Here is a 19622-nt window from a genome sequence, read left to right as displayed (position 1 = left end):
TAATGGCGTTCTGGGAGATGCGTCCAGTCCGGGACTACAAATCCCGTGCTGCACCGCAAGCTGGGTGCCGCATGCGCAGTGCCTGCTGGTGAACTTTGCTCGGACGCAATGGCAGCGTTGGTGAGGAGGATCATCAGCACCAGCAAGGCACCGGGGGCAATTGGTCCCTACAGGTAATCTCCCAAGAACGACGGGGTGAGATTAGCCCGTTTTAATTTTGAAACGGTGTTGGAGATTGACAGCTTGTGTAAGGCATTCAAGAGGGCATTGAATGATTATTTGCATAGCAATAGTGTGCAAGATATGGGGGTGGAAGGCAGGAGATCGGGACCTGGTAATGATGCTCGTTTTAAAAGAGCCCGTTCAGCCTCGACGGGCCGAACGGCCTCCTCCTGCGCTATAATAATTCTGTGTTTCGGTAAACACATGGTACTGCTGTCTTTCAGCAGTAGTTCCTTTTTAAAACCAAAGCTCTTGCATTATAACACTTTGGAAGTACTTAATTGGTGATACAATACCTTTTTGGGAGTTGAGAAAGGAGCGAGGTAAATGCAAATTCTAACTTTAAAACAAGTAGTTTTAAGCAGCTGCTGCATAGGGCAAAGTCATTTGAAGTGTTATTACACCTCCCCTCCGATCATATAACTGTTTAAACACTGTGACAGAAGGGAAGAACTACCATGTATTCTAAATGGTTCGAAAAGGCCTCCAGGTTGAAATGTTTTTACTTTTCCACTCGGCTTGTAATGAACAGAAATGTGTTCCAGACTCCATCGACAAGCAATGGGGCATATTTGATGCCACTGTTGTAAAACCAGATTCACAGCAGCTAATTAATGCATAGCAAAGTCTCTCGAATAGCATTGAGATAATTTTGTATTTAATAACTTCCAACTGTAGATCAGCCAATTAGTGCCTGAATTCTGTAATCTTAGCACAGTACTGTGTAACTTTCATACTCAAAGAGAAGTTGTTCCGTGGTCCAGATTTTATCGATTACGTAGTTTATTAGCCAGTCAAATCGAAGAACCATTACTGAGACATGCTGTCTGAAGCAGAATGTGAATAGGGATAATGCAACGTAAATCATTCACAAGAAGTGACAGAGAGGGAGATGAAATTAAGACTGACAAGGGGTTTTAAAAAAAAACTAAATAAATTCAGCAAAGAAAATGAAAAGCACTTTCAACATCTGGAAATGAAACTTGATTTTGATAAAACCGTCATAAGCAGTACAAGAAAATGTATGCCATGATTCTTGGCAGCAGTGTTGTTTTGACAATAGTACATTCCAAAGGTCACTTTCTTGCTGTAATATTAACCTGATGCTGAAAGCCTGAAGCGAGGACAAAATCGACGATGGATACAAAACTGGTTTATGTCTATACTCCCAAAGCTCCGATTAGACTTGGAGTTTACAGGTACCATAGGAAGCCATAAGATTAAGTTATTGGGTTTATATTGAACTAATCATCCCTCTTTAATGAGTGAACAGCCCTGTGCTCAGGTAGGACAATGGTAACTCTACCCTTATCTGGAGTTTACCATTTTTTATGAGTGTAATGTTGGAGTGGTCTGCTGTTTAACTTCTACACTACTGCGGGTTCTGCGCATGCCGATTTTTGAATTGAACTGAATTAACTTTTTATTGTCACATATACTCAATGAATATAGTGAAACGTTCATATGTCGCCACTTAGAGTGCCATCTTAGGTACAAATGTACCTAGGTACAGCTTCTTTAGTTACAATATTTTAAGCAATAGAGAAATAAAATGTCCAGCGTTGCAGAAATAGAAGTTAAGAACCACAGACCACGCTCGCACCTAGCTTCCACTCTGCACCGAGCCCTGGCTCTACATCGCTCTGGGCTCAGCGTCTAGGATAATGAAGCTGGGAGATTGTTTCAGACTGCCAAGCCGGGCTGAGGACACCACGCTGGGCTGGGGGCACGCCATTCTCGGAGGCCGCCCTAGGAGGTCCCTACAGTAGACTGATGAAGTTGCTACACCAGGCCACAGGTTGTCAGAATTCGGGAGTCACCAGAGGCTGGGACTTGTTGAGGGCCGGGAGAGAAGAAGTAAAAGAAACGCTAAGAGTAGGGGGAAAATAAAAGAAGAACAGGTGGAGCAGACGAGCTCCGGCTGGATCATCCTACTCCACTGCCATTTTTTTTATTATCTATCACAGGATGTGGGCATTGCCATCGAGGTCAGCATTTCTTTTCTTTTCCATTTCTGATTGCCCTTGAAGAGCGTGGTATTCCTGTTTAAGCCACTGCAATCCTTTGGGTGTAGGTGGTGTTAGAGATGGAGAACTGATTAGTGTGTATCGTGGTAAATTTTGTGTATTTTAGATTTCGGACTGAAATGCGAAAATGCTTTTAATTTATAAGTCAGAGAATGTATAATTTGTGAACCAGTTGTTCTGTGCATCCTGCAAGGAACTGAAAAGTACAGGAAGAGAGATTGGGAAAAATAGCAAATCTTGCCAAGCGCAAAGATCATCTCTGTGAACCCTGTGGAAAGGAGGCCATTGAACTGATCTATGTGTCTGTTGCAATCATGGCAGCATGGTCACTGCATTAATCCCTGATTTCTCAAACACTTGCACTTGTTCAAATCATTTTATTTTTAATACACTCATGAGATGTAGGTGTTGTTAGCTGGGCTAGTATTTATTACCCACCCTAGTTGTTACTTGAATTGACTGGCTTGCTAGGCCATTTCAGAGGGTTGTTAGGAAAAGGTATTTGTGAACTAGATTGCTTTCCACAGCAATCGATGACAGTTACATGATTGCCATTAGTTGCCCTTGAGAAGGCCCCTGCTTGGAACCTCTGCTTCCTGTGTTATTCTATGGTGTGCTTTATGAATATATCCACTTTGTGTTTTGCAGCCAAGCAGTGGTGGTGGATCGAACCATGTACATTTCCGGTCAGCTGGGGTTGGATCCTGCAACTGGCCAGCTTGTAACTGGAGGAACAGCACAGGAAGCAAAGCAAGTAATGTCTTAACTTCATTAACAACAAAATCCCTGGCACACTCTCAGAATACTACAGCACCTATGGTGGTGTATTAGGTCCATCAAGTCTGTGCTCACTCCTTCAGAGAGCAAATCAGTTAGTTCCATTTTTCTGCAGTGTTTTTCTCCTCCACATATTTATCCATCGCCATTTTGAAAGCCATGATTAAATCTGTATGCACCAATAATGCACTCCAGACCATAACCACTTGTTACTTAAAAACATTTTTCATCATGTCACCTCTGGCCTTTTTGACAATCACCAGAAATCTGTGCCGTCTGGTTATTGCTTCTTCAGTCATCAGAAACCATTTCTCTTTATTTACTGTCACTAGACCCTTCACCTTAAATACCTCTATCAAATCTCCTCTAACCTTCCCTGCTTTAAAGAAAACAACCCTAGCTTCGCCAGACTTTCTGCATAATAGTGATCACTCATACCATTCTTGCAAATTTCTTCTCTACCCTGCTCAAAGCCTTCTCTTCCTTCCCAAAGCCCAAATTATGCACAACACAACATTCATATATAACTGTACAATAGCTCTGACTGCTTTTTATTGAATCATAGAATCCCTATGGCACAGAAGGCCCATCAAGTCATTCATTGTTGAATCATCTCAGAACTTTAACTTTGTAAACATCCCACTTCCCATTTTTTCCATTCTTTGGTTTTAATTGTATAAAATAACTTTTTGACCATGTTCTCCACCTGACTCATGGTTTCTGTGGATTTCACAATGAATGGTTCCAGTTTACACTGCCGCTGTTTGGATCAGTCACGTACTGATATTTGCCCATCTAGACTTGAACACTGGAGCAGTGATCATCAGAGGCGTTTGTGCATTTTTTGCTCAGTTACCCGACCTTCCCTACAGTAAGTTTTTATCATTCAGTGTTGACCATGTGAACTCGTCATAATGTTTGACACTCTTTTGCCGTAGTCCTTTAGCCAAAAGTCAGTTGCATCTTACTGCATTTGTGGATGCAAAAGTGAATCAGTTTTCACTGGACCTGCACAGCTAGAATTAACATCTGAGAATTATTTTCATGGTTCATGAAACATAGGTACATTTTCTCTTTGTCCTTTAAGAAGATGTGGGTGACTCTGAAAAGGCTAGCATTTGTTGAATCCTAATTGTCTCTAAACTGAATAGCTTGCTGGGCCATTCCAGAGGCCACTTAAGAATCAATTACATTGCTGCGGGTCCAGACTTGCATGTAGACCAGACAAGGTAAGGACAGCATATTTTCTGCCCTAACGGGCATTAGTAAACTAGATGGATTGTTACAAGAAACAGTTTATAGCTGCCACCATTACTGAGAATAGATTTATATTACAAATTCATAAATCCAGCTGCCATGGTGGGACTTGAATTCATGTCCCAGAACATATATCCATTCTGGATAACTAGTCCAATGACATTACCAGTACTCTACCATCTGCCCTTGATGAACCATTGTAATATGTGTGCATACAAGTCAGTATGCCCCAGTCTTTGAAGATATTTGCATGTTTGGGTGTGTAGATTGTGCTCCTAGTTATAAACCATAATCACAATACAAGACTTTAAAATCTTTGTGCACTTTGAAAAGTTGTAGCTACTTAAATGATTTGTAGTTTTAAATGGATCTGGTAGCAGATCCAAAGGTCCTCAACAGATCTGCATAGAATAGTAATGAAGAAATGCCTGACTATCAGATACTCCTTTGTAATGTGTTTTTTTTTGGCAGGCACTCATCAACATGGGAGAGATCCTAAAGGCTGCCAACTGTAACTACAATAATGGTATGGTATTTCTCCTTTTGGTGCACCAGGAGACTTTTGTATCTTAAGTCAGGAAGAAAAACAACCTGGAATGAAAAGTCTAATGATGACAACATTGCTGATTGTCAGAAAGACTCATCTGGTTCACTAATGCCCTTTAGGGAAGGAAACTGCCGTCCTTACCTGGTCTGGCCTACATGTGACTCCAGACCCACAGCAATGTGGTTGACTCTTAACTGCCCTCAGGGCAGTTAGGGATGGGCAATAAATGCTGGCCCAGCCAGCAATACCCTCATCCCATGAATGAATAAAAGAAAGTTAATGTTTAAGATCAGAACTGAAAGGCCATCAACTTGATTTGTTTCTCTCTCTGCAATGCTACCTCTGTATGCTGCTGACATTTTCTGTTTTAATTTAAATGTGCTTAATTGAATAATGTTCTCTGTAATGGCAGTAACTAAATCGAGCCAAAAATATTACTTAAGCTATGCTTTAGGAAAACAAACATCCTAAAGAAATTGCATAAAACTTTGACTTGTTGTCTTAGATTTATATTGAGCACTTACTGACAATTTCTTTTTAATTTATATCCTAGTCGTAAAAACAACAGTTTTGCTGGCAGACATCAATGACTTCAACAGTGTTAACGAGGTTTACAAGCAATGTGAGTATACATCTCATGGTTGTATATCTTTATTGCAATGCAAGCATAAGAACAGAAGGTCTAGGAGTAGACTATTTGCATTCTCAAGCTTGTTCCTGCTAATAAGATGAGGTTAAACTTCTACCTCCACTTCACTTTGCTGTATATTCTTCTATTCTTTGATTTCATTAACATCCAAAAGTTGATCATACTCAACCTTGAATGGGCTCAGTGACTGATCTCTGACAATCCTCTGAGGTAGAATGTTTCAAAAATTCTCACCTCGCTGAGTGAAGAAACTTATCCTCCACTCAGTCCAAAGTGCTGACTTCTTACTTTGAGACTCTGATCTCTAGTTCTAAATTGTTGAGCCAGGGGAAACATCTACCTTGTCAATCACCTGAAGAATTTTATTCTCAATGAGATTGTCCCTCTTCCATCTGAATTCTAAAGATGTGGTCCACGCTATTCCATGAAATTAGTTTAGTGCATCCTTCCTGCACTCCCTGTTGAGACAAGTATAGATCTCATATTTATACACTGGTGGTGATGGGGAATTTATAATTCTCTGAATTATGATCCATGCCAGTGAATGTTGAATTGCTACTTTGGCAATGCTATTTAGCTGCAGTACTGAAAGTCTTTCCAACCAATCTCTGTCATAGGACCTCAGTTTAAGTTGTTTTGATTTATGTAAAGCACATTTGCTGTTCATGATCAAGACATTTGTCTTTTACTTAACTAGGGAATGCTTGAAGTCAGCAATGTAGATACATTAAAGAGAAGGCTAAATGATGAAGGTGAGAACAGAAGGGCATGTGAACCATTATGATCCTAACTGATATTACTACTGAACTAGTCAGTTCCCAGAATGAAATCTGTCTTGATAGATCTTCTACTTAACGTGACAGTCTTTCAGTGAAACATTAAGCATAGAAGGATTGTAAGTTTTCTTATTCAAAAGAATGAAAATAAGTTAAAACGACCAAATTAACGAAATGTTGTTTGAAAGATTTCAAAACAAATGATAGTTTATCATTTAATCCCCAGTACCATGACTTTAAAATGACTCCAAACCAGATAAAGTTCTTTTTCCTATCAAAATCTGTCGGCTTGGCCCACTGCGTTTTCCTCTGTTCCTGTTCTATGAGCTGTAAAGTCCTGGTGTACACCCTCAGCTTGAAATCTTAAACTTTCTCAGCTTTAAATGTCCATGCAGGCTTCTAACCATACACTCCTTGTAAACTTGCTCGCTGAGCCAGTGGGTTCAGTTGCAAACATTTTTGTCCCCCTGCTAGGTAACATCAGTGTGCCTCTCGTGAAGCGTTGGTGTTCTGTCCCGCTTGTTATTTATATGCCTCAGTTTGTTGGGGTGTTTGGTCTCATTTCCAGTTTTGTTTCTCAGTGGTTTATACATAGGGTCTAATTCAATGTGTTTGTTGATGGAGTTCCGGTTAGAATACCAGGCCTCTAGCAATTCCCTGGCGTGTCTCTCTTTTGGCTTGTTTGATTATGGATGTGTTGTCCCAGTTAAATTTGTGTCCCTCTTTGTCTGTGTGTAGTGAAACAAGTGAGAATTGGTCGTGTCTCTTGGTGGCTAGTTGGTGTTTGTGTATCCGTATTGTCAGTTTTCTTCCAGTTTGACCTATGTAGTGTTTCTCACAGTCCTTGCGTGGTATTTTGTATATTACACTGGTTTTGGGTATGGGATCCTTTACATTCATCAGTAGCTGTCATAGGGTGTTTGTTGGTTTGTGGGCTACCCTGATACCTAGGGGTCTGAGTAATCTTGTGGTCATCTCTGAAATGTCCTTGATGTATGGTAGGGCGATTTAGTGAGTCTGGTCGTGTTGTGTCTTTCCTGTTGTGGACTGCCTCGGAGGTAACAGTGGCTTGGCGAGCATGTCTACCATGTCATCCACAGCCTGAGCTACAAACCTGCTTGAAAATTTTAAACATCTACGGGCGCAACGCTCTCAAACTGGCCCACAGATGGGAAACAAATGCCATTTGGCTAAGCGCAACCTGTGAATGACTATACTTCCTGCACAAATGCCTCAGAAAGCACGTACTGCCACAAAGCTTAAAATATACACCGCCTATCAACAATCTACAGGCATGAAGGACAGCTGAACAGAACAGACGCAGAATGATTAGGGTTATGATCAACGATACCCACAAACGCCTCCACAAATACAAACAGGGAAATTGTGCTTAAAACTCGGTACTCCAACGCAACCGACCTGGAATGCACATCCACACTGGAAGAAGCCATCAGCATACAACAACAAGAGACCAGAACAAAGTTTAAAAAATAGCCCTACAAGGGAAAAACGATCCAAAATCTCCCACATCAACGACACGGACAACACAGATTCATGGATTTAAAAACACCTCGGACCAATCACTTGCAGACACTGAGAAGACTGCCCTATTACATGGACTGAATTATAACTACAGAGACGCCAAAAAAAACTGACTTCCTGGCTGCACTTGAACTGACACTAAAGAGCAATGAACTCACGGAGGAAATGCAACAGACCATCAGACAGACGATAGTCCGGACACTGAGCAAAAAAGGTAAGTGGAACTCATTCAATACAGAGGAGAGGAAAGCCCTGGAAAGACTCAAGAAAGATAGGAACATTGTAATCTTACTAGCAGACAAAGGACACATGACAGTAATCCTCAGCAGAGCCCAATACATTGAGAAAGCTAACACACTACTAGCAGATACTGACACCTCCCAACAGATGGCGATAGACCCGACACCACAGTTCGGCAGAGACAACAAGGTGCAGAGCTGGATGAACACAGCAGGCCGAGCAGAAAGGCTGACGTTTTTCTGATGAAGGGTCTAAGCCCGAAACGACAGCCTTTCTGCTCCTATGATGCTGCTTGGCCTGCTGTGTTCATCCAGCTCTGCACCTTGTTGTCTCGGATTCTCCAGCATCTGCAGTTCCTGCTATCTCTGATTCAATTCACCACAGTTAGGCAACTGGATTGCAATGACCCTGAAGAGAAATTACACAACTCGGAAGATATCAGCAAAACAGGCTACCAAAAAATGAAGCCAGAGGGATCCAACACACACCGCTTCTATGGACTGCCTAACGAACATAAGCCAGGGGTCCCCCTCGGACCCATAGTCTCACTACCAGGCAGACCAACATAGACTTGCCAAAGAACTACAACAGAAATTGAAATATTTATTTGACAACACTACCCACTGCATCCACTCATCCCAAGAATTCCTCAACATCATTAAGGTCACCAGGATAGAAGAGGACGAGATGATATCCTTCGATGTACCAGTACTATTTACATCCATAAACATCGACCTAGCCAAACAGACAATTGCCACACTGTTGGACGAATCAAGTAGGCAGGTATCCCAGAACACCAACAACATCAATAAAGATACCACCATGAAACTACAAGACCTGTGCCTCACAACCCACTTCACCTTCAACGACGGCATACGCAAACAAATTAACGGAACACCAATGGCATTCCCAATATCAGGACTGATGGCAGAAGCAGTAGTATAGAGGTTAGAATGGACAGCACTTCCCACTGTACAACTCAAACTTTGGGTCTGAGGTGTAGATGACACCTTCGTGATTATCAAACGCACAAATCTAGAAGAAACCCACCGACGCATAAACAACATCCTCTGTGGAATAAAATTCACAAAAGAAGAAGAGAACAACACTCTTCCTGGACATAATGGTAGAACGCAAAAACAACAGGGAACTTCAGACCAACGTATATAGAAAGACCTTGCATACAGACCAGATACTCAACTACACTAGCAACCACCCCAACGCCCACAAACAGAGCTGCATCAGGACATTATTTAAACGAGCCACAACACGTTGCAGCAACCCGGAACTACGCAAAGCAGAACAGGAGCACTTGTACGGAATCTTCAAAAGGAATGGATACCCGAAAAGCACAATCTGCCGTTACCTCCGAGGAAGACACATGACTAGACTCACTAATCACCATCAAGGATATTTCAGAGATGACCACAAGACTACTCAGACCCCTAGGTATCAGAGTAGCCCACAAACCAACAACGACTCTGACAGCTACGGATGAACGTAAAGGATCCCAAAACCAGTGTAATATACAAAATACCGTGCAGGACTGTGAAACATTACATAGGCCAAACTGGAAGAAAACTGACAATACGGATACACCAACACCAACTAGCCACCAAGAGACACGACCAATTCTTGCTTGTCTCATTACACATGGACAAAGAGGGGCACAAATTCAACTGGGACAACACATCCATAATCACACAAGCCAAACAGAGACACGCCAGGGAATTGCTAGAGGCCTGGTCTTCTAACCAGAACTCCATCAACAAACACATTGAATTAGACCCTGTGTACAAACCACTGAGATATATGATCCAGAAGTGATACCAAACACCCCAACAAACTGAGGCATATAAATAACAAGTGGGACAGAACACCGACGCTTCACCGGAGGCGCACTGACGATGTTACCTAGCAGGGTGACGAAATGTTTGCAACTGAACCCACCAGCTTAGCAAGCATGTCTACAATCTCATCCACGATCCAAGCTCCAAATCTTCTCTAACTTCAAACACTCCTGTTCTGAAAGTTTTCACAAACTGCAACCCTGACATTGAGCCAACTTGTTACCTTAACTGCTCTGAACAAACTTAATATTCTAGGTGAAACTATTCTTGTGTGTACCTTCAACTAGGATTCCCTCAAACTGAATTCTGAACCTTTTTAACTAAATTTTTCAAACAAAAAACATACTCGGCTTCTGCTAAGCTAATATAATTATTTCTTCCTTGTCATGGATATTTACAAAATAGAATGAGGCCAATCTGCCCATCGTGTCCTGTCTGTCAACAAAGATCTGATGATACTAATCCCATTTTTCAGCTCTTGGTCCATATCCCTGGATGTTGTGGCAATCCACCACCCTTTCAAGCATCAAGATCCAGACTCCCACTACCCTCTGAATGAAACTACTCTTTTCAACTCTCTTCTTAGCTGTCTACCTCTTACCTTAAATCTATGTCCCTTGGTTATTGGTCCTCCTACTGATTGGGGGGGAGAAAAAGTACCTTCTCTTGCATTAAGACCACAATCTAAAACCAAACTTAGATTAACACTCCAGAAGGCCTGCTGTCTGGCACATACTAGTTTGAAATTGTGATTCTTTAAAAAAAGACTGACCGAAATTGTCAAACACCTACATGCCACCGATTTAAAATCCAGATTCTTTTCATTTAAAACAAACATCTTTCATCACATCATAAATGCTGGCATAGGGCATTTGGAGTTGAATGACCTGTGTTTGTTTGTTTTTTTTTGTCATACTTTTGTAAATAAACCTGTTCTTTCTTAGACTTTATGACGAACTTCCCAGCCAGAGCTGCCTATCAGGTTGCTGCATTGCCTCGGGTAAGCTGGTTTGGTTGTTTGTGACAACTGATAGCTTGTATTGACAAACTGACCCAAGACATTGTGGGAGGAATTGGGAAATGTTGGAAGATTGGAAAGAAAAGATAATCTGGACTAATGTTAATAATTGAGCAGCGTTTTAAAAGGCAAACAGTTGGTCTGTAAATTTTAAGGGATAAAATGCAAAGACACTGGAAACCTAATCTCTCTCAACACCTCAATTAACTTCCTGAATGGATCTCGCTAAACAAAAGTCCAGGTGATTTTGTGTTTATATTTTGGTCATGGCAAAATGCCATAATTATGAGATTAGTTTTGACAGTTTGCTGTGTTGAGATTTTGAATTGTCAAGCTCCCTGTCGATTCCAGTACAATAGCCATAAAGCTCCCAAATCTTTATTTCTCTGCAATTGGCTGCCTGTCACTTCATATTTTCAGTCTTTTAAAATTGTTTTTCACTTTTTTTTTGTCTTGTTCTTCCCAATTTCTAATAAGAAGTCAAGGTAATGTCCAAGTATACTTTTTTCTTTGCTCAACTGGCTCCCAATGTAATTACCAACAAATGCGGGTCAGCTGGTTGGTTTGTGATACTGTATGGGTTCCACTCCCATACCAGCTGAGGTTACCATAAAGGACTGTCCTTCTCAACTTCTTCCCTCGCCTGAGGTGTGAATGACCCTGAGGTGAAACCGACACCTTGCTCTCATGGTCTGATCAGGACAATAGGAAACTCTAATTACTTTTCTTTTACTTTTACCCAGAAGTATCTACTTGAAAGGAGTCCAAAACCACAGGCTATCTACAAAAGATTATTGTTTCTTTATTCTTTCATGGCATGGCTGGCCAGGCCAACATTTGTTGTTCTTCCTTAATTGTCCTTGAACGTGTGGCTTCCGTGGCCATTTCAGAGGGCAGTTAAGAGTTAGTGTTAGGTCCGGAGTCACACATAGGCCAGTCAAGGTAAGGACAGCACATTTTCCTTCCCTAAAGTATGTATTTTTGCAACAATCAGTCATCATGATCACTATTCCAGGGGCGAGCTTTTGATTCCAGATGTATTAGTTGAACTAAAGTTTCACCAGCTGATATGGGATTTGAACTTGATGTCCTTGAGAGCATCAGCCTGAGCTTCTCGATTTACTAGTCCATTGATATTACCACAATTCCCTACAATCACTAATAAATCTAATAGGGAACTCGGGAGAGACCTCAAAAGTGGTGAGAATGTGGAGCACACTTAGTACCAGGAGTAGCTGAGGTAAATAGCATAGATCCATTTAAGCTGAAGCTAGACACAAACAAAAGAGGTTATCCCAATTGGATGGGAGGAGACTTATGTGAAACATAAATCAGCACGGACATTTGTGTTTGAAATGACTTGTTTGTGTTGCAATTTCTGGGTGACTTGGCTTTTGTGATCCCATCAGCATGAGTGGGTTGCTCTGTTTCATGAATCCTTGTGGCTGGAACCATGTTTAGAGGTCAAGTATTTGCCTCCACTCTGAGTTTTGTTTTCTGCTTTCTTTGCAGGGAGGCAGAGTTGAGATTGAAGCTGTGGCTGTATTGGGACCTATTGTGGATGGGGCCTTGGACCAGAAATTGTGAAATGGCAACTGTCACCATGGATACATAAATGTAAAATCAGTTCAGTGATTTCCTTCTGTTTTAAAAAAAAAGTTAAACATCAATCTTGTATGGATCAATAATATTTTAAATCAGGCACACTTTTCAAAACAAAACTAATATTGTTTTTCAAACTTTAATCAGCCATGAAGAGTCATTATTTTTCGGCAGCTAATGATGCTTTATATCTAGTGATCAAAGTTTTTTTTGCATAATAAACAGAATGTGAAATTAAACATTGAGCTTGTTTGTTTACTGATGACTTGTTCTTCATTTTTTTTTTGAAAAGACTCTGGGCTGGCCTTGGCAGTTTTGAGAGCAATACTAGAGTGAGCTGTCAAATTGCAATCCAGTTGAGGTGGAGGTACACTTTCCTTTTGAGTGCTACTTTGAAGAGGAACTCGTCTTTTAATAGTTCTCCCTCATCCTTCCACGCACTGCCAGAAACAGAAAACTGGTCAGTCCACTTAATGCTTCTCTCATTTCTTTGGTGCAAATTGATATAATTTGAAAGTGTTGTTTGTTTTTTTTAATTGTTCGTTGGATGCCGATGTTGCTGTGGTCTTGAGCTGCATCCTTGAAACCACCACAGTCCTTGGGATGTAAGTACACCCACAGTGCTGTTGGGAAAGCAGTTCCAGGATTTTGGCAGTAAAGGAGTCATGATGCTGTGCCCCTAAGTCCAGATGGTGAGCGGCTTGGAGGGGAATTTGCTATTTCAATGCATTTGCTGTCCTTGACTTTCTGGGTGGGCAGGTCATGGGTTTGGAAAATACTGTCAAAAGACCTTCGGATGACTTACTACAGTACATTCTGTCAATGGTATGCACTGCTGCCAGTGCTGAAGGGCATCCGGTTGACAGTGGTAGATGGGGCGCTAATCAAGTGAGATGCTTTGTCATAGAATGTGTCAGATTTCATGACTGTTGTTGAAGCTCCATCCATCTGGACAAGTTGGGAGTATTTCATTGAACTCGTGACTTGTGCCCTTATGGAATCTGTAGACAATGGACAGGCATTGAGAAACCGGAAATGAGTCACTGGCTGCAAAATTCCTAGCCTCTGATCTGTTCTTGTCGCCATAGCCGTGTCTGTTCAGTTACCATTAGGAATTTGATAATAGGGGATTTGATGATGGTAATGCCATTAAATATGGGGGCCTACGGTTAGATTCTCTTGTTTGTAATATGGCAGGTTATGCCTTTGTGTGATATTCGGCATGTCTACTAGGACTCTTACCAATGTTTATAGATATACCATAGAAAGCATCCTAGACCCCAAGAAATTACAGAGTTGTGAATGCAGCCCAGTCCATCACACAAACCAACCTTCCTTCCATTGACTCCATCTACACTTCCCACTGCCTTGGGAAAGCAGCCAACATTATCAAAGACCCCTCCTAACCCATTTATACTCTCTTCCAAAGGTCTGAAGATATAAAAGTTTGAAAACACGTACCAACAAATTTAAGAACAGCTTCCTTCCAGCTGTTATCAGACTTTTATGAATGGACCACTCGTATAATTAGAGTTGATCTTTCTCTGCACCTTCCCTGTAGGTGTAACTATATTCTACATTCTGTTTTAGTACCCTGATGTACTTGTGTATGATTTGTCTGGATAGCACGAAAAACAAAACTTTTCACTGTATTTCGTACATGTGACAATAATAAATCAAATCAACACAAGTGCTACTTACCACTTACCAGCCCAAGCCTGGATGATGTCTGCAGTTCTGAAGAAGAATCATACTGGATTAGAAAAATTAACTGTTTCTCTGTCCACAGATGCTGCCAGATCTGCTGGATCCATGCAGCACTTCGTTTTTATTTCTTGATATTGTCTGGTCTTGCTACAAATTGACATGGGCTGCTTTCGTTTCTCAGGAGTCACAAATGGTTCTAATTTTCACACAGCTCATCAGTGGAAGGCATTGCTGAATCATTTGAAGTTGGTTGGCCGTAGGACATTATCCTGAGGAACAAGGGCTCTTCTGGTACAGTGGTAGTGTCCCTAAATCTATTCCTTCCAAACCCATGACCACTACCATCTAGAAAACCAAAGACTGCATATAGAAGGGAACACAACTATCTGCATGTTCCCTCTAAGCCATTCACCAGCCTGACTTGGAAATACATTGCTGTTCTATCATTGTCATTGGGTTAAAATTCTGGAATTCTCTCCCTAACAGCATTATGGGTCCACCTACTTATATGGTTAGCACAGGCTCATGAAAACAGCTCACCACCACCTTCTCAATGGCAAATGTAGACTGGCAATAAATGACACCCATGCCTCACAAGTGATTTTTTATTTTTAGAAAAATTGGTCTTGGACTGTGTTCCTGGTTTAGGATGGGTCAAGTTGCCCAAGGCTACTGTCCCTGACCCTGTCCAGTTGTCAATGGGATTGGGCTTAACAGTGATGTTTGCATGACCAAATAGCCTAGCAACAGCGCTATTATTAAGGGTTAAACCATGAAGCAAGGGAAATGTTCAACTATTTATCTCTCAAATCTGAATATATTTTCGACAATTTGGATTATCACAAGTTCATGTAATAGCTATTTACACTGCAATCCATTTTCCTTTGGTATGTTCAAACATGTCCTTGTAATTCATTCAGTTATTTTGAAGGACTTCAACGAGCAAACTTTGCTCCACTGATCATGAACCAGAGGTGAAACAGAATTACATAAATAAGGAAATGGGAAATGGCTTTCTAAGATAGAGTTTATACCCATAATAGTACCAGATAAGACTTAAGTAATAATGCCTTTATTAAGTGCATATGTATTTACTTCTGGCAAACTTGACACTAAGGATGAATTCCACCTCCCTGCCAAATGTGTGGGTGGAGATGTAGCTCTGGGATCCGGCTCATCAGTCACGCAAGGACCCACAGATCCCATGACCAGTGACATGGAATTTCCGCAGTGGACAATCATACTCGTTAGAGAGTGATTGCTAACAACAGCGGTTTGCTTCATTGCCTTGCATGTTCATTTTGCAGGACGTGGTACATCGGGAAGCCACAAGAAGTGTTGTGTTAAACTGCAATTAAATGAAGAATAAGCCACAAGAATACCCTGAATATTTTTAAAAGCTGTTGTATATTTCATATTCCGCAGTATTTAAACAATAAATCAAAATACAAATCGTTTCAAAGAAGTTTGTAGATACTGTGATGTCATCCAATTTCATTTTAATATTGGCTTTTCCCTGTTTAAACCTAGTTCATTATTCAATTGGATTATGGCTGATTTGTATCATTGATCAATCTACCCAGGTGTTCTATTACTTCTATTACCCTTGCCTTACAAAAATCTTATTGATATGTGTGTTTAAATGATATCCTTACGAACATCTTATGGGCTAGAATAGGAATATATTCATGATTGTGAATCCAATAACTTATAAAATTCTTATCTTTTTCCCTAACATAATTGTGTACATGGGAATATATATAACATTGCATTGCACAATGAAAAGACAATTTTGGTAAACCTCCTCAACCACCAGGCAGTACCAGTGCTGTGAACAATACTCCTTCAGCCCAACCTCACAACAGAAAAGATGCATGGTACATAGTTCTATGTGAAGTCATGGGCATGTACTTGTGCAGTGTGAGCAAATAAACAAATTTAAATCTCTAATTATGCTTACTGTACTAGTACACAAAACATTACCCAGATTGTCGCACTTCTATCACTTTTCAAGGTGATTGTGCAACACTATTGTGTCCTATTTTTGTTTCATTTGTTTTGCTGGCTTTCATATTGTGAATAAACACATGCATTAAATTCTTCCACCTGTAGGTCACAGTCCCAAGTTTGCAATTACACAGAGTGCCACATTCCAAATTCACTGGACCTAAAAGATAGTAAATCCGTAGTGAAACATACTGGCTCCCAAGAATGATTTGGTTACTACCTCTCATTTGTTGTGACATTAGTGGGCAGTCAATGGATATCATTAACACATCAAGTTATTCAGTCACAGGGATTGCATGGCTGTGGCTTGGCAAGTGATTTGTGTCGAAACCCCGAAATGAGCATTTGTTATTTCTGCAGAACTGCTGACACCTCTTGGATTCTCGTTAAGCACTTAAATTGTATGATAGGAAGCAACTGTACAGGTTCCAGGTGAGCAGAAATGTATCATCCAAAAACTGGAATAGCTAAGGTTCAATCTTCTTTACTTTCTGTCAATTAAGAGAAAAAAAAGAGTGACTTTAATTTGGACAAATGGACAACGGAAGCAAGCTATTAATTTATTACAGTTAAATAGTTGATTAAAACCTATGAATCTTCTTTACACTGTCCAGGGTACTATGGTTTTGAGGTCCTTGTGAAGGATGGATTTGAGTGGGAAATGGTTCAGGGTGTTTTCATATCAACGCCAATGAGGATGAAGAGAGCAAAGTATATTCTGCTTGTCAGCCTCCAATGTTCAATCTGCTTAAAAGTAGAATCCTAGGATCATCCTGCACAGAATGTGGCCATTTGGCCCATTGTGCCTGTGCCAGCTCTTCAAAAAGTTAGTTCCATCCCCTGGTCTTTTGCCATGGCCCCATGGTTTTCTCCCTTCCAAGTATTTGCTTGAAGGATAACAAATTCTGGAATCACACAATTCTCATGGCACAGAAGGAGACTGTTTCATCCACTGTGTTTTGCACTAGTTCTCTGATGAGCATTATGACATAATTAGAAATTGCTGGAAAAGCTCAGCAGGTCTGGCACCATCTATAAAGAGAAATCTGAGTTAACATTTTGGGGTCAAGTGATCCTTCCTCAGAAGTTCTAGGATTTCTCTCCACAGATGCTACCAGACCTGCTGAGCCTTTCCAGCAATTTCTCTTCTTGTCGCTGATATACAGCATCCGCTGTTATTTCAGTTTTTATTCATTATGACTTAGTGCTATTTGCCTGTCTTTTCCCCATACTCTTGCAGATTGTTTCTACTTAAATAATTATCTAATGCCCTCTTGAATGTGTTACAAACCAATCCAACAGATGAATTTGCTTGTAATTAGTATAAACAGTAATTACTTGATTTTCAACGTACTTATCTCTGTCACTTCAGAAGCCACAGTGTCATCTGTTTTCTCTTCGTTTGTCTCCACCTCCTCAAACGCAGGGTCAACATTTATCTCACTTTCCAACTTTTCTTCGTTCTTACCTGGAGACAGTAACCAAGTAATCTGAGTCAAATTGTACATGCACCACCCTGACACATTCTTATCTCGCAGCTGGCTGATCTTCCCAAAACCTTTTCCCTGAAATATGAAAAGGTGCTGACCTCGAGTACTGTCTGGAACTAGAACAGTCCCAGGGGCTTTGTAAGTTGCCTCACTACATCTGGTAAATAGAACACTCTTCAGCCACTGTCCATTGGTAGTGTTTAAGATGGTGGATGAGGTACTGATCAAAGGGACCGTGTTGTGTTGGATGATTTCGAGCTTCATAAGTCTTGTTGAAGCCACACTTATCCAGCCAAGTGAAATTAATGGTGATGATTGAGGGATAAACATGGGGCAGAACACCCGCAATGACCCTTTGAAATGAGCAACAGAATTTTTTTTAAACATTCAGAAGAACACAAAACTTGTGAAGACCAAGAACATAAGATATAGGAGCATTAGTAGGCCATTCAGCCCATCAATACTGCTCCACCATTCGATCATGGCTAATATGTTTCTCAACCCCATTTTCCTGCCTTCTCCCTGTAATCTTTGATCCCCTTATCAATCAAGAACCTATCCATCTCTGTCTTAAATTCACTCAATAACTTGGCCTCAACAGCATTCTGTAGCAATGAGTTCACTGCCCTCTGGCTAAAGAAATTCTTCCTCATCTAAGTTCTAAAGGGTTGTATCTTCACTCTGAGACAATGCTCTCAGGTCCTAGTATCTCTCCACGTCCGCTCTATCCAAGCCTCTCAGCATTCTGAAAGTTTCAATGAGATTCCCAAACCCCCATCTATCAAGTACAGACTCAGACTCCTCAACTGCTTGTCATATTCCAAGCCCTTCATCCCCAGGATCATTCTTGTAAGCTTCCTCCAGACCTCCCCTCTAAAACCAACAAATCCTTCCTTAGATATGGAGCCCAAAACTGCTCATAATATTCCAAATGCAGTCTGACCACAGCCTTGCACAACCTCAGCAGTACATCTCTGCTCTTGTATTCCAGGCCTCTTGAAATGAATGTTAACACTGCATTTGGTTTAACAGGTCTTCTAAAAGATTGCACCTTTGACATTCCCTTCGTACTGCATTACAGAGTTGGCCTTGATTTTTGAGCATGAGACTTATAGAGAAATTTGTGCCCAGAATCTTCTGATACAGAGGCGTGAAGGTCAACAACTGAGTTGTAGCTAACAAGGAGCGAGTTAATATTGTAGAACCTGGCAACATCTGGTTAAATCTGCCCAAAAATTGTAACAGAAATAGTTGAAAGAGAAAGAAAGAAAGTTGTTTTTATTTGTTTAGTATTTCTCTTTTGAAGTTGAGTCTGTTGCTATGCATGTGAACTGGCAGCCAATTTATGTGCGGTTAGATTGCATGCAATCACATCTGTTGATGCATAATTTTTAAAGTGACTCATACATCATATCAGCACTTTCTTTTACCTTTCAGGGTTCCTTTTAATTTAAATAAAATTTAATAGCCAATTTTCATCTTTTATCATTGCATTTAGTGAAAATTTTGGAGACTTTGTCCTTGGTCTCTGAGTACCTGTTCCCAGTTAAAGCTGTATGGTTGGAATGTTTATTCATAAATGACAATTGTAACAAAGCGGGGTTACTACTTATCCATACTTGGGGATGAATGCTGTGGTGACATGGCACGGTGGCTCAGTGGTTAGCACTGCTATCTCACAGCACCAGGGACCTAGGTTCAATTCCAGCCTCGGGTGACTGTCTGCGTGGAGTTTGTACATTCTCTCCGTGTCTGAGTGGGTTTACTCTGGTTTCCTCTCACAATCTGAAGATGTGCAAGTTAGGTGGATTGGCTATACTAAAATTGCCCTGAAGTATGCAGGCTAGGTCAGTTAACTACCGGTAAATGTGGGATTACGGGAATGAGGTGAGATGCTCTTCGGAGTGTTGG

General features: G+C 40.8%; 1 protein-coding gene across 2 annotated transcripts; it reads left to right on the top strand.

The window, feature by feature from the left end:
- The first annotated feature begins 40 nt into the window (after positions 1-40).
- rida (reactive intermediate imine deaminase A homolog) lies at positions 41-12746 on the top strand. 2 transcript variants are annotated; one of them, XM_048596339.1, is made up of 6 exons: positions 41-173; positions 2898-3003; positions 4755-4809; positions 5384-5452; positions 10832-10887; positions 12418-12746. In XM_048596339.1, the coding sequence occupies exons 1-6, from the start codon at positions 109-111 to the stop codon at positions 12490-12492; spliced, it is 426 nt and encodes a 141-aa protein (XP_048452296.1). In that variant the 5' UTR covers positions 41-108; the 3' UTR covers positions 12493-12746. The 2 variants fall into 2 exon arrangements, with proteins under 2 accessions (XP_048452296.1, XP_020370203.1); XM_020514614.2 differs by lacking the exon at positions 41-173 and adding an exon at positions 1289-1421.
- Positions 12747-19622: the final 6876 nt, after the last annotated feature.

Source organism: Rhincodon typus, chromosome 4, assembly GCF_021869965.1.
Source record: "Rhincodon typus isolate 14 chromosome 4, sRhiTyp1.1, whole genome shotgun sequence".
NCBI classification, from domain to species: Eukaryota; Metazoa; Chordata; class Chondrichthyes; order Orectolobiformes; family Rhincodontidae; genus Rhincodon; species Rhincodon typus.
Note: the sequence above shows the minus strand (reverse complement) of the source record. Positions and strands in the feature narration are given on the sequence as shown.